At 45.4% G+C, this 13942-nt stretch overlaps 1 protein-coding gene across 4 annotated transcripts in view; it reads left to right on the plus strand.

Annotated features, from left to right (window-relative positions):
• The first annotated feature begins 1250 nt into the window (after positions 1–1250).
• The window catches only part of SAMD12 (sterile alpha motif domain containing 12), a 161609-nt gene continuing 148917 nt past the window's right edge, over positions 1251–13942 (plus strand). For all 4 annotated transcript variants that reach the window (XM_057415217.1, XM_057415218.1, XM_057415220.1 and 1 more), the window contains exon 1: positions 1251–1410. In XM_057415217.1, coding sequence (XP_057271200.1) covers positions 1398–1410 — 13 coding nt within the window. In that variant the 5' untranslated portion in view covers positions 1251–1397. The remainder of the gene's footprint in view (positions 1411–13942) is intronic.

Consider the following 13942-nt stretch of genomic DNA (forward strand, 5'->3'; position numbering starts at 1 on the left):
TAGCCAGGTAATTACTCTAACATACCTCCAAATATTGTCATGATTAAATAAATGATTAATGATTAACTGAATACATAAGCTTAATACAAACTGTCATCAAAATCACAAAAGCTGATGTAGTAATGTTGAGAAGAAACTGCTGGCAGTTGTACGTGTGTATTACATGTATTTGAAAACTGAGATCTTGACAGAAAACATGTGAATATCAGCCCATTTCTCCCAGCATATGGGATCAGGTGTGTGATTGTACTGCATTTGGGAATACCAGCATATCGCCTCCGTCACAATTACTTATAATGCACTGTGAGTATGCCTGCCACTTAGCTAACTTGTGAAAGACAAGGCTGCTGCTCAGGGAAGCTTGTATCTTGACTCATATACAGCACAAAGGCTAATAGTTCAAATGCATATGTGAGCAAAGGACAAGCGAGGTCTTCAGGGCAGAGCTGGTACAAGAAAGCTTCAGGAAAGAGCTGTACTTCAAGGCCATTCTGTAAAGGCTCTGTTTTTCCTTCATAAAATAAATGAAGACCCAATTTTATTTGAATTACTTTAGATATTCCAAGAATGTCAAAGTTTCCGGGGTTTCCGGAGAACTTATTTGCACATCATATGTTCTTGCACTCTAATTTGAACCCACAGAAGTTTGTTTTGCAGAAATAACCTGTAATGAATAACACTTATTAACCACAACAGCTACTGCTAACAAACAAAAAGAACACATGAAAATGTTTTCACTCCTTATCTGCACTTGCCCTGTGCACTCAGTTCCTCTGCTGTTGCCTTCTTGCTTTTAGTAGTGACATAACTTTGGTGAGTTTGGAGCAGGCTGCTCAGGGCAGTGGTGGAGTCCCCGTCCCTGAAGTGTTCACAAACTGTGTAGATGAGGCCCTCAGTGACATGGATAAGTGGTGGTCTTGGCAGTGCTGGGGTAATGGATGGACTTGAGGACCTTAAAGGTGTTCTCCAACCTGGCTGATGCTGTGATTCTGCGGGCAGGGTGCCCGCTCAGCCCCCTCCTCCCTCATTTCGGGGTGGTCACCACCCTGCCAGCCTCCCACCGCCCAGCCGCTGCCTCCCCCGTCCCGCTCTCCCCGCTCGGCAGGTAACGGCGGAGCCGCCCGGGGCCGCCGGGACCACCTCCGAGCGCGGCGGGGGCAGCGCGTGCCTCCCCTCGGCAGCCCCGGGGATGGCGGGCCCGGGTGGGGTGACGCGGCCGGGACTACATCTCCCAGGGTGCCGCGGGCGGGCGCACGGCCCCGCCCTGCTGTCAGCGGGAGCGCTGCAGGTTGACCGTCGCGGCTGCAGATGAGCGCAGCCCGCGCGGGCGGGGGGGCAGCCGGGGCAACGCCGCCGGGGCCGGGTCGGCGGCCGGCGCACTATGCGAGGCCGGGAGGATGGCGGTGGAAGGTAAGGGCGCCGCGTCCCCGCCGTCCCTCCCCTGTCTCCTCCCCCGGGCACTCACCTGCGCCGCGGCGGGGCTGGCCCGGCCCGGCTCGGCTCAGCTCGGCTGGAGAACTGGGGGGGCTGTGCCTGTCGGCGGGGCCTGAGGCAGTGGCGGGGCCGCTCTGCCCCCGCTACACCGGCCTCGCCCGCGGGGCGCTCGGCCGTCTCCCGCGCCCCTCGGCCCTGGCGCCGCGGCTGCCCCGGGCCAGGTGCCGCGGGGCCGGGCCCCGGGGGGGGGGGGGGGTGTGGTGGTGCTGCCCGCGCACCCTGCGGCAACCGGAGGCTGCGGTCCGGCTACTTCCCGGCGAGCCCGGCGGAGCCGCCTCTGCCGGACCTGCGCCACCTCCTCCGGAGCGGCCCCGCTCAGCCCGCCGGGCGCTTCCCGCCCGGCCGCCGCTCTCCCGCCGGTGCTGCGCAGCCCTGGGGTGCCCTGAGGCCGCGGTACCCGCGGAGTCCCGGCAGCCCTCCCCGCCCTGGCAGCACCGGGGGTGCTTGGCCCCTCCTTCCCCACAGGAGACGCAGAAGCCCGAGGGCCGCGGTGCTCAGCTCCTGGGGAGCCGCGAGGTGTTCGTGAGGTGCCCGGCTCCTGGGGAAGGGCTCGATGTTTGAGGTGGTGCCTGCTGAGAGGTGGAAAGTGGGCGCTTTGCTGAGGTCTTCCATGGATGGGCTCCTGCAGCAGTCTGACATGGGCCGCGTGTTCCCTTTCCTTTCCATGGGGCTTTTGGGAAGTTGGAAGAGAGATTTGACTAGGGAGAAGGGAAATCCACTTTCCTGCCACCCACTAAGTCCAAAATTCACTAGCACTTCAAAGTAAGGCATTGAGGATCCTGGGGTTTGTGTCCCATCTTGATTTCTTCTGTGCCCTTGGGAAAGTTTCAGAAACCCACAGTGTGAAACCCAGCCATCTGACCTCTCTCCTGTGCTTAATTTGGGGTATGTCAGGGTATTTTTTGGGTACTCGTGAGCTTTGTTTCTCAGATATGTTGAGATCTAGGGTTCCATTGGAGACCACTTGCCTTATTGCTGAAATTCATGCTGAAGCTGTCTTTTGCCAAGTACACAAGTGAGCAGCACAGGTGATAGTCCAGCAAACACTTGAGCTTACTGAAGGCAGTGGGCAGCTTAATGTCATTGAAAACCAGCTCCTGGGCAAACTCAGATAAAGGTAAACAAAATCACTATGTCTCAAAAGATGTCTGTGTGCATCCCAGGTTGTCTACCCACAGCTGTAAGCTTCTCCAGGAATCCAACAGATTTTTTGTGCACAGGCTACTTTACTGAATGGCGGTTTTGAGAACTGTAATGCTATAAAGGAGGGTTGTGATCCTGGTTAAAAACATTGCTTTCTTAGTGGTAAAAACTTAGAATGAACTGGGCATGCTTGCCTGGTAGTGGGTAAGTAAGTAAATGAAAGGGGCTGCCATGCACCAGATGGTTCATATGCCAGTAGCAACCCCTATTTCAGTGCACTCTCTAATGTCGTCCTCCTTTATTCACTTGCAGTCCTCCTCAGTCTGTTTGCTAGATCTTTTCAGGTCTGTAATAACTCCTGTCATATCTGCAGTGCCTTCCATCTGAGAATCTCTAAAAACTTTGTAAATATTAATGAAGGAAAGCTCTGCTAAAGCTTTGGGAAGCAGTGCTGTTCCCTTCTCCTGAGATGGGATTTTTTTCTTTAACTTGTTCTTCCCATTTCCTTCCCCTAGGATGCATCCCTCTTATGATCTCTCAGAACAGGCTTTCTTGTCGGTATGTTCTGCTTTCCTCCCATTTTGGGTTTTTCTCCCTCAACTTTCTTGCCTTTGCATATGTCTCTTTTACTCACACTAGCACAGCAAGATGACTACTTGCTTCTGCAGTACAAGTAGCCATGTGGCTGTGACTACTTTGTGTTCAAGTAGTGCCTGCATGTTTAAGACCTTTCCATAGCTGTCATTTTCTCTTGGAACTATGCTTTTTTATGTGCCTGTTCCTAAAAGCATGCTATTTTCTCAATGCATCTTCTGGAGCCCTGGGTGTGAGCTGTGTTCTTTTCATGAACTGTGGTTTTTAGTAGGTAACATGTGGCATTACAGCTTCTGTTTGGAAAGCCAAGAGGTTGCTTGCCTCTCATGGCTCTGATCCACTGCAGTGTGTGGGTCCTGCTCTAGTCAAAAGTAAAGCTGCTGTCGAATCTTTTAAATTGATGGGTTTGTAGAGAAATGCCCATTTGCTGAACTCAAAATGTTCTGGACTCAGGAACAACACACTAGGGTTTTTTTTGTTTGTTTGTTTTTTCCCTTTTCCTCTTTGATTCATTTGTTTTTATTGGAAAAATGTTTTCATAGTTTGCTGCTTTGGATCTTGAGAGCATAACCTGCTGTACATCAGCTCTGGAAGCTTGGAAATAAGGAAAGTCCTGAAAACCTGGTTTATGCTGTGGTTGTCTGGCCTTCCAGGCTCAGCTGGAAGCTTGGCTAGTATGGGTTTCCTGCATCTTCAGACCTTGCCATAGTGTGTAGCAAAGCTTTTGGGCAGCTGGGCCAAGTGGCTTCTTGTCTGAACTTGCAAGTGGCTGGCTGTGGGATGCAACTGGCAGGGAGTGGAGAGGTCCCTGGGGCACAAACGAACCGCGGATCCTGGAGCATGGGAGCTCCTGGCTGGAGCCAAAGTCCGCTGCCCCTCTAGCATGGCTGTTGTTCTGTGGAAACTGCCCCTTTGTCAGTCTCAGCCATGAACCCAGACTCTTTGTTTCTCTTCCCAGACATGCTCTGGTGTGGCTCAAGTGGAAATGTTTTGTAACTTCAAGTTTGTGGAGGATTTTTGAGAAATTCTGGTTTCATTTTATCCAAGGAACAGTTGAAATCTTCCTCAAATCTCATTATTTTAATGCTGTCTTAGCATAGAGTGCTGGAGTTACTTATGGCAGCGAATGTCCAGCAACTTACTTCAGGCAAATGATCCAAAATGTTTTTACTCGGATAGCTGACAGTGATGGAGTTGCAAATATGGAATAGGAATTTGGAGGATACTACAGTTCTTTGCCAATTATATATATTACATACCTGAGTGTCCCAAAAGAGGTTATGTGGACTGAGAGGTCCTTTGGGCTGTGTAGTACCAGTGTTTTTGATTGATGATGAAGGATTGGTGTGTGTATGGGGAAAGCGAGTTTGCACTCCTTAATATGAGCCCATCTAGATGGGAGCACTGCCAAGGTAAGTCTATTTTTAGACCTAACAGTTTTGACAATGTTCCTTTAAGTGGTGTTTTTTTCCCTCTAGTAAGAATGAAAGAACTAGGTCAGAGCCAGTAGAAAAAGGCTTTTGATCTCTGCAACGCTGTTCTCAAATTCTCTTTTTCTTTTTTTTTTTTCCTTTTGCTCTTGTGCAGCAGAGGTAAAGGGGAAGAGAGAAATGGTGATTTCTTCCCCTGCAGTGTTTATTGCACAGGAAAGTTTGAGACTGATGGCATCCACCAGATAATGCATGTGTGCAGGTAATCCCACGCAGTTCTGCTGGATCCCCTGCAGCTCTGACCTGTAGTGTCTTTGAGATTCCTTTGAGCAAAAAAGTGCTAATTATATCATGGAGTTCTTTCATACTAAGTGTTTAATGAAGCTTGGTCTAACACCTTTCCTGCTCTGTGTTGGCTTTGGGAAGCACATAGATAGGTTTGTTGCTGGTCTCCTCCTGAAAGGTTACATAAACGTCTACCATCCTATGGCTCTTCTGTAGTGGGCTCATGCTATTGAGACCCTGGATCTGTCTACAGGAGAATATGGGATAAAGGTTGAACTTGATGATCTTAAAGGTCTTTTCCAACCCAGCTGATTCTATGATTCTGTTTCACTAAGAAGCAGAGCCTTGCTGACAGCAAATGGCAGTGGCTCTAGCTTGACCCCTTGGTAATCCCCAAGGGAACTAGACACTTAAAGGAAGTAGTGTGGTGTAAAGGTTAACTGTTGCAAGACTGGAGTTATTTGCAGTTTGTAACCAACTTCTATCAAAATGATCCTCTGAATTTTGGCAACATAAAATACTTGGGTGGAAAGCCTTCAGTGCCTAGCCCACCCCAACGGATATTGAGTGCTGCCATGTGTTTTCTTGGAGACTTGAGAGACGGTGAGCTTATAGACGAGCTGTGCCAACTCTGCCAGTAATGTTACAGTGAGTTCAGGACCATCCACAGGATGGCTGTGAAGCTGGTTTCAGTGTAGATACCCATCATGCTGTTCCAGAGTGTGCCCAAAAGCACAATTCTTTTGACAGGTAATCGGTTATTCAACTTTGTACTATTCCTACACCCACTCCAGGTTCAGGCTAGATGTCTCCACATCCAGGTTTCCAGGGAATGGGATCTAACAGATGGGTTTTCAGCACACTTAATTGCCTATGAAGCATAAAAGTAACAAGCCCTGTCATTCAAAAATAGTGTGTGCTTCCAGCAGTCCTTGTTTTGTTCAGTAGTTTCCAACTACTTCTTAGCTTGAGGGACTTGCACATGTGGCTTGGTGAGAGCTGCCAGTTGGAAGCAGGGCTTGAGACATACATCTACTCTCCACTTGAAATGTGACCTTGGGTCATAGCAGAGGAGATGGATAAGACCGGTGGTAGAGGTGCACACAGAACAGGATTAAGACCTGAACTCCAGCCTTTGGTCTTTTTACCAGTTCTGTATGTTATTTAGTGACCATTTACTGCAAAAATGCATCAGCATAGATCTTGTCCCATCCACATTCATGGGGCAGCCTTCTTGTTGGGCTGTAACATCTATACCCTTCTTTCTTGCTCGGCAACAGCACAACTTCAGAAGATGCCTTCCCTTCTTGATATAGCAGCACCCTCCCACCCCTCTGCAATGTGCATATGGCTTGGTGGCAGTGTGTGCTTCTCTGCTTTCAACTACTGCTTAGAGCTTCCCAGTGTTGCTGTGTCACAAGGGTTGTGGTGGGAGAGCAGCAGTGAGAAGCTCAGAGTAAAGCATGGTATTCAGGCAGTTTGCACAAGTAGTAGAGCTGTTGTAGAGCTACTTTTCAATACTCCTCTGGGTTTGTTAAGGATACTGTGTCTGGTTCTGGTGCCAACTTTCTCTGCTGTCCTGGCTGAGATAGCTTCACCCTCTTGTGCCCTGTCACATCTCTGGTGTTTGCCTTTTGTCCAAACTGTATGATCTCTGAGGCAAGGACTCCTCTTTCTGTGCACAAGAGATACTCAAAGGTTGGGACTGAGCAATCCTATTATGAGTTATTACTCATGGAAGCTGTTATCTTTGAATGGATACAGCCATTTACCTTTGCAGATTAACAGTTGAACAACTCAGTCCACAATTATTTGCTGAAAGCATGTAGAGAACGTGGAGGGAGTAGTTATGGAAGGTGCCAAAGACAAAGGTGGAGAAAAGGGCTAGAAAAAGGAGCAATTTTGAAGTTTTCTGGAACTGGTTTGTGGTTGTCAAAATAGCAAATAGTTTTTCAGGAACTGTGAGGAAGAGCTCAGAATAGGCAGTAAAGGTCTTTGTTTCTGTATCATTGCATATTGCTCTTGTATGTTGAATGTTTGCTGCAGGTTCATGTGCCACACCCCCAAAAATGGACAGGACTGAAAAGAATACAGAAGAGGGCAGTTGGCTGGTCAGAGGGGTGGTATTTTCTCTGAGGGCAGGTTACAAAGATTCTGATTCTTTAGCTTGGGGAAGAGATTACCTTAGACATTGACTGGATGATTTGGGGTGAGAAGGGAACAAGGTCACAAGACAGAACAATGAAGTTGTAGGGGTTTGTGCTTAGAATAAAGGAAATAGTTTTTCATGAAGCACACAGTTCCCCAGGTTCAGCTTTCAACCTGGGTCATTCCTAACCTGTACACCCTGCTCTCACACTGTTTTCTTCAGCAGTGGCATAAAGGGCTAGACTTCTAGTCTGACTCAGCCTGATCAATTTTATGACAAAGTCTAGCTCATCTTGTGTGCATCCAGAACAACTGGACTCAACACAAGAGCTTGATTTACATCAGGTAACTGAGAGGAGAATCTGGCCAGGATAACCCAGAAACATATAGAGGAGGTGGGGAATTGGGCAGTGAGCTATAAAAACATTAACAGTAACCCAGAAACATATAGAGGAGATGGGGAATTGGGCAGTGAGCTATAAAAACATTAACAGACAGTGATGTAATGTATAAGATGGGTAGCTCTCTTTTCAAGTGTATAACAACTGACGCAGTTCTGAAAGAGGAACTGTCTGCTATGTTACGTCAATGGGATTGGGGAGGGGGAAGGAAGAGCCCCACGTTAGGCTGCAGCTGTAGAAAATACCAGTTCCCCACAGTGGTTGGGGTTGGAAACTGCATATAGATGTGCATGAATGGGGTGAGATATGATCCGAGACCTTCAGGAGAGTCTGTAGCAAATTAGATATACAGATCTTGCTCTTATTGGCTTCTGCCCTGGGGAGGTTGTACCTTCCTTCCCCTTGTCTTTCCAGAAGCATCCTGTGGCACAAGGACTACAAAGAGAATGATGAGGGAGTTGCTGTCAGTAGCCGCATGTTCTCTGTGCAGCATGAACTAAACTTGGCATTAAAGAACAGGTTTGTTACTTGGAACAGCAAGAATTCACCCTAGTATGTGCTGCTCTTGGATGAAGCAAGCAGGTGGGCAGGGGTACTCAACTCAGGCTGAAGTGAACTCTGCATTCAATTACAGGATCAAATACGCTTGCAGGGAGTATGGGTTGAGCAGGAAAAGGGTATGAGGACGACATTTGGTGTGGATTGTAGCTTGTCTTTAATGCAGTCCTATCTGTAGCTACATAAAGTAGAACCTTGGTAGCTCAAGCTTCTCAGCTGAACATTCAGATCATTACTTCTCTCCATCCCCCTACTCATTTACTCTTCTTTGCCCTGTTTTTATGTCTTTCTCTCCCCACTTTCTTCTTCCCATCCCCTGGGTATTTTAGTTGAGTTGATTTGCTTCTCTGCAAATAACCTAGTAAAAGCAAGAAAGAGACTTTTAATAATGCTGTTTCAGAAACATAAAGAATAATTGTAATGTGTGTAAATAGAAGCTTTCTCCTGGATTTTGCTCTGCATGCTCTCAGCTAATGGTTTCTCACTACACAAAATCCGCTGGGGTATTACTGTGAGTAGGATACAGTGGTATGAGTAAGCAGTAGGAGGTGAAGAATTTTACTGGGGGAGGAAAAGAAGTCATTTACAGGCTCTTCAGTTAAATGTGTAAGGGAAGGGGTAGCCTCAAACAATGATAAAGGAGGTAACTCCTAGGCACTTCAGAGAAAGCCAGGACTGAACACAGAAGTCAACTGCCAGATTGCAAACTAGTTATGCTAGTGAGAATGAATAAGTATATTTCCCTTTGCATTTTGATGGCTTTGTGCATCATTCATGGGGCAAGAAATCAAGCCTGGATCCACAGTTGAATTGCAGCCATTTCTGTGCCACGTGTTCAGCAGACATCAGCTTTCATGAGTAGGACAAAGGCAGAGATCTGTGATGCATGTTTGGGACAGCACACCTCTGATGCCATAATAAAGACTTAACCTGGGTGTGTCTGAGCTGTTCTTTGTATGCTGGATAGGCTCACTAGTGTTTAGAAGAGGTTTCTGATGGAGTGCTGGCTGATTATAGAATTGAACAGTTTGCTATTAGGACTTGAGGCATTCTTAGAAATACAGTTTGCAGTGGAGCATGACTAGCTAATCTCCTAAGCAGTGATTGCAAGACAAGCTCCTTCCAGGAACAGTAGAGCTAATGAAGCCTTGTTTCTTACCCACATATGTTCTTTATCTTTTCTACCTATTTCCTCTCTATGTTCGCTGTGAAATCCTCAGAGGGTAACAGTGGTACCTAGTCTAGAGTTTGCATAAGTTGGTTGGTGACTGACGATTGTGATGTATGGTGGATACTTTCCCTTCAGAGAGCATTGTTTTAGGTTTCTTCCTCTCTATATAGCCATTGATTATTCTGTTTTCATACTTTGTATCTCTTACAGCACCTGTCTGGGAGATGCACAGACTTGCAATCAAACTGAAGTCCAGAAGAGTTGCTTCACTTTTCAAGAGAAGCTGTGTAGATACTCACACGAGGCTTCTTACTAATAGGGAATGAAATCAGTTTGCAAAACAAATTACCAAGTATTTTGTAATGTAATCCATTGTTCAAATTATGATGTTGTGATGCATGTTACGTACTGATTTTTGCTCTGAGCTAATGGTGTAGCTCACTAGTCCCATTCTTTGCCAGTATTCTCCTCTTCATCTGTACCTGTACAGGATTTGTGGTAGACTTGCCTTTCTCACTGAACTGGCCCATTTTTCAATGAGCCTCTCTCTTGCTTGTGTGAATTCAGGAGCTGCTTGTCCCAACTGTACCTTTATTAAAATGGAATGAGAAAATGCTCCAGAAATAATTTGGCTGTCCAGTCATTGTGCCTGCTTTTCATCATGAAACTGTTGCTATTACAAAGGCAGAACTTGCATTGCTGAGGCTCCAGGGTCTATCTAGCATAGTGATAATGTGCAGTCTGTCTCCTGAAAAGCAGGTGTAACAGAAAAACTGTCTTTTATGTTTACAGCATTTCTAAGGTCTATGAGATAAGAGATGGCAGTGGATATTGCCATACATAAAATAAGCAGTTTTCAGTAGGAAAATTGTCAAAAATGAACAAGTGAATTTCTTACCTGAGTAAACTTAAGTACGTATGTTTGTGTCCCTGTGGGATGAAGGTTTTAAAAGGCAAACTTAACCCACATTAAGAAGAGGATTTTGTTTTCTGGGCTTAGGATTTCTGTTCCATAAACTAAGGAGTCTTTATTCTCTCTATACACTTAAGATTTGCATGGCCTTCAAATTATGAGTTTAGTTTGATTCCAGATGAAACTAAGTTACTCATTCTGATTTCTTGATATATATTTCTGGTGCTATACAAGAGTGCCTACCATTAGCTACCTCTGACAGCTAAGGTGTGTTTATGTGTGTGTATGTGGAATGTAGTAGGTTGTCTCACTTTTTTTCTCTTTCTGTTTGTCTTTCTTTTTGGATGCTTTTTCATTGTTTCTGGAGAAAGTGAATGGCTTGTGGTAGTAATTGGCTTGGTACCATGGGATGACTACCCAGTTGCTCAGGGATAGCTGCAGCAGGAATGCAGCTACTATAAATTATTGTCTTGCTGATGTTAATTCTAAAGGGATAAAAAGCCAAAAGCCCTGTAATTTATAGTTGGAAATTAAAACAAGCTCCCCTCCTCTGAACACATTATCCCCTTCTGCCTCTGTCTTCTTCCTACACCTGTCTCCCCTTTGCTCTGCTCTCCCTGCCCATCTTGCCCTGGTTCATTGTTCAATTCCTTGCTGTAGAGCTGTCTCTTCTCTTGCCCTTCAAGATACCTCCTGGCTAGAGGGCATGTCCCACTGCTTGAACAAACTCTGGATTATGAAATGTATATGTTGTAAGAAGTTGTAAGAAGTTTATTGTTTGTTAAATTGATTAATCCAGTAGGTGATTAATGGTTGTGATAAAGAGAGGCCAGAAAGACAAGCTACCCTCTGGAAGGTCCTGAAGGTAAAGCAGTGTGGGGTGATGTCTGCCAAGCTTTGCTCTCTGTGTCTGAGCTTTGAACTCAAACCTGTGGGTACAGCTCATTAGTAGCAGCAGTTTACAAAGCACCCCACAGTTCAGGGCTGGCCTGGCTTTTGGCACAGCCTGTTTGTAGTAACTTCATGCTGATTTTTGATTCTGACCAAGAGAAGCAGATAGCTAGACACCAATATCACTTCAGCTAAGTGGGACTTCAGCCTTAAAGGTTTCTGATAAGTTCATGTTATCTGTACTGAAGTAGAAAATGCCCTGACTGATTTGGTGGCTTCTTTGCTCTGTGTAAATGCTCCTGATTTGGTGGCCATTAGATGGGCAGATTTTAGAAGAGGTCGAAAAGAGATGGGTTGTCTAACTGTGCTGATTTACATTAGCTGGAGGTAGCATTTACTTCTCCGTACATTCCTATAGGCAAAGCCAGACAGTTTCTCAAAACTAGATTGGTGAGGCAGATGGACCATCCATGAGAGTTACAGAAACTTATTACCCTGGGTAAACATTCTGCCAGATAAAAGAGTCAAAATAATCTTAAAATTCATGGTACAAATGAGGGTCATCTTTACTAGCTGTTTTTAATCTTGGTTTTTAGTGTTGTAGAAGTGGATCTAATTGCTCAGGTCATAGTCTTTGAAATAATCCTGTGTTTTCAAAGGATATTCAGTTACTAATGAAGTACAAGCTGGAAATGCAGGAAGGGCTTTGCTGTGTGGATCCTTCTTGATTGTTCGGTCAATGTGAACAGCTGTCTCAATATGGAATAAGGTCTTGGTGTTCTCAATGTGAAGGTCTCCTCCCTGATGAGGAGACATTAAAGCAGGTTGTGAATGACGGCAAGCAAGAAGCCCCTGGGGTATTGTTTAACTACTTGGTATTGAAATGTAGCATCCAGAAATGAATAGAAGTCTGACTGAAAGCACTGACTGCAAAATTTGATGTGGTTGGAGGTTTTATTTCCTTCTGACAAAGAACTGGCCAGAGATGGAAGGAACAGGCCCAGTGAGAGGTGCTGTCCAAAGGTCTTGTAGGATCTTCTTTCCTGGAAATACCTGTTAAATCTTCATGACCTTCATGCAGATGTGAGATAACTGAAAAGATAGATCCTTTTTATAAGGTCCAACCAGAGTTTGTTAATGTTCCAGCTGTAGCGACTACTGTCTGTCTTTTTCATCAGCACAGCATTTTATGATAGGAGTAGCAGGTGTATTGTATGGACCTACCTTAGCATTGTGCAGCTAAGTCTGTGGCATGAATACATAAGATGGAACTTGTGTGTTTGCCAGTATTTGACACATGAAAGTGTTCTAAGTGTTGTTAGAGGTTGGATGGGTGTCTCTCATGCCTGCTTTTTGTCTCCAAATAGCAAAAGCTAGCATATGACTGTGATGCACACAGAACAGGGCACATGAGTAAGAAGATGCTATTTTTACTGGATCACTTTTTTAGAATAGAGCAATTGTTATTGCATGAAACTCAAGTACTTGCCAAATATGCTTTAATATAGCCTTAATTGATCTGCTTAACATTTTAAACAGCCAGCAGCATTCCCCCTGAAACAAGAGGTTATGAAATGTTTGACATGGTAGGCAGAGTAGAGTGCACAGAAGTAGCGATTGATCACAGATGTGATCTGCTAAGCCTTGAGCTTACAGATGGAGAGACAAAGACTTTCCATCTGCCCATCCAAAACTGGATATATCAAGGCTGTGTTTTGAAAAGTGCCTTCAGGCTTTTCTCAAGATAGGATTCACAGAGTACCCTCTAGTAAAAGGCAAGGCTTGCCCCCAGATGTCAGTCACTTACTGTGGCTCTTGGGGACTCCTGTGTACCATAAGCATGCTCAGGCAAGCTGTCTGTTGGCTGCTTGCCGTTGGAAGGGAGGCAGCATTCACGGTACCCTGCAAGTTCCTTTCAGACTGCACACACATGCTGGAAGGGATCTGCTTGGGCACAGAGCTTGGCTGACGTCTATTAGCTTCTGCAGGGCAACAAATTCTCTTCTCTGTATACATGGAAAGGACTTGGGTTTGTGTTCTTGAAGTGGAAAAAATACACTGTGTATTGCATTAATTTTGTTCCTTCCCTAGCTTTTTAGGACAGACGTTGTTATTTTTCCATTTTAGGTGCTCTACTGACTGTTTCTTACAGGATTTTTTAACTTGGCAGATCTCAGCAGTCTTTTAAGTTGTGGAAAAGTGGATATTTTCCTCTAGATTCAGCTTTTCCACTGAGCTGGGGTGCAAGAGCGCTTAAGTATCTTTGTTTTAAATAAGAGTTTGTTTTGTAAATGTAATCTGTGATCTATGTTACTGTGTACCAGCATCATTTGTCATGTGCTTGTTGCTGTGCAGCTGGAGCTGTACAGAACATTCACCCTCCCTCCCCCAAAGAAAACAAGTTCCTACCACAGATAGCTTTCAGTCCAAGTTAAGTGACAATTGTTAGGAGCATGAAGAAAGGCATGGCATTAATCAGCTGTTAGGTGGGGTTTTCAGCAGGGAAAGGGTAATATAAGAGCTCTGAAACTAGATTGAGTTGTATTACTGTGACATATGGATGATATATGAATATTGAAATTGTATGGAAGAATACTGGGAGAGGTTCTGTTTCAAAATCTGAGGATGCTGCTGATATCTGATGGTATTAGGCTGATACTGTCAGCTGATTTGGAGGTAGGATTTGGTGTCTTGGTGGACTTTTGAAGTCAGAATGATGAAGTGGATTTAATTTGCTAGAGGGAAGAGGTGCTGAGACAGTGGGGTTATTGTCAAAGCAGTGGTATGGGGAAATGGTCTGAATGCAGAGGGTGGGGTGAGCTAGTGTTAGCTAATGACAGGGCAATGAAGAGTAAGAACCTAGACAAGTATTTTAGCAAGAAACTACTTTGTAGGTAGGTAGAATCTTTTGCAA

Source organism: Pezoporus wallicus, unplaced genomic scaffold (genome assembly GCF_028554395.1).
Source record: "Pezoporus wallicus isolate ANWC-B61680 ecotype Strahan unplaced genomic scaffold, APGP_CSIRO_Pwel_v1 contig_3812, whole genome shotgun sequence".
NCBI classification, from domain to species: Eukaryota; Metazoa; Chordata; class Aves; order Psittaciformes; family Psittacidae; genus Pezoporus; species Pezoporus wallicus.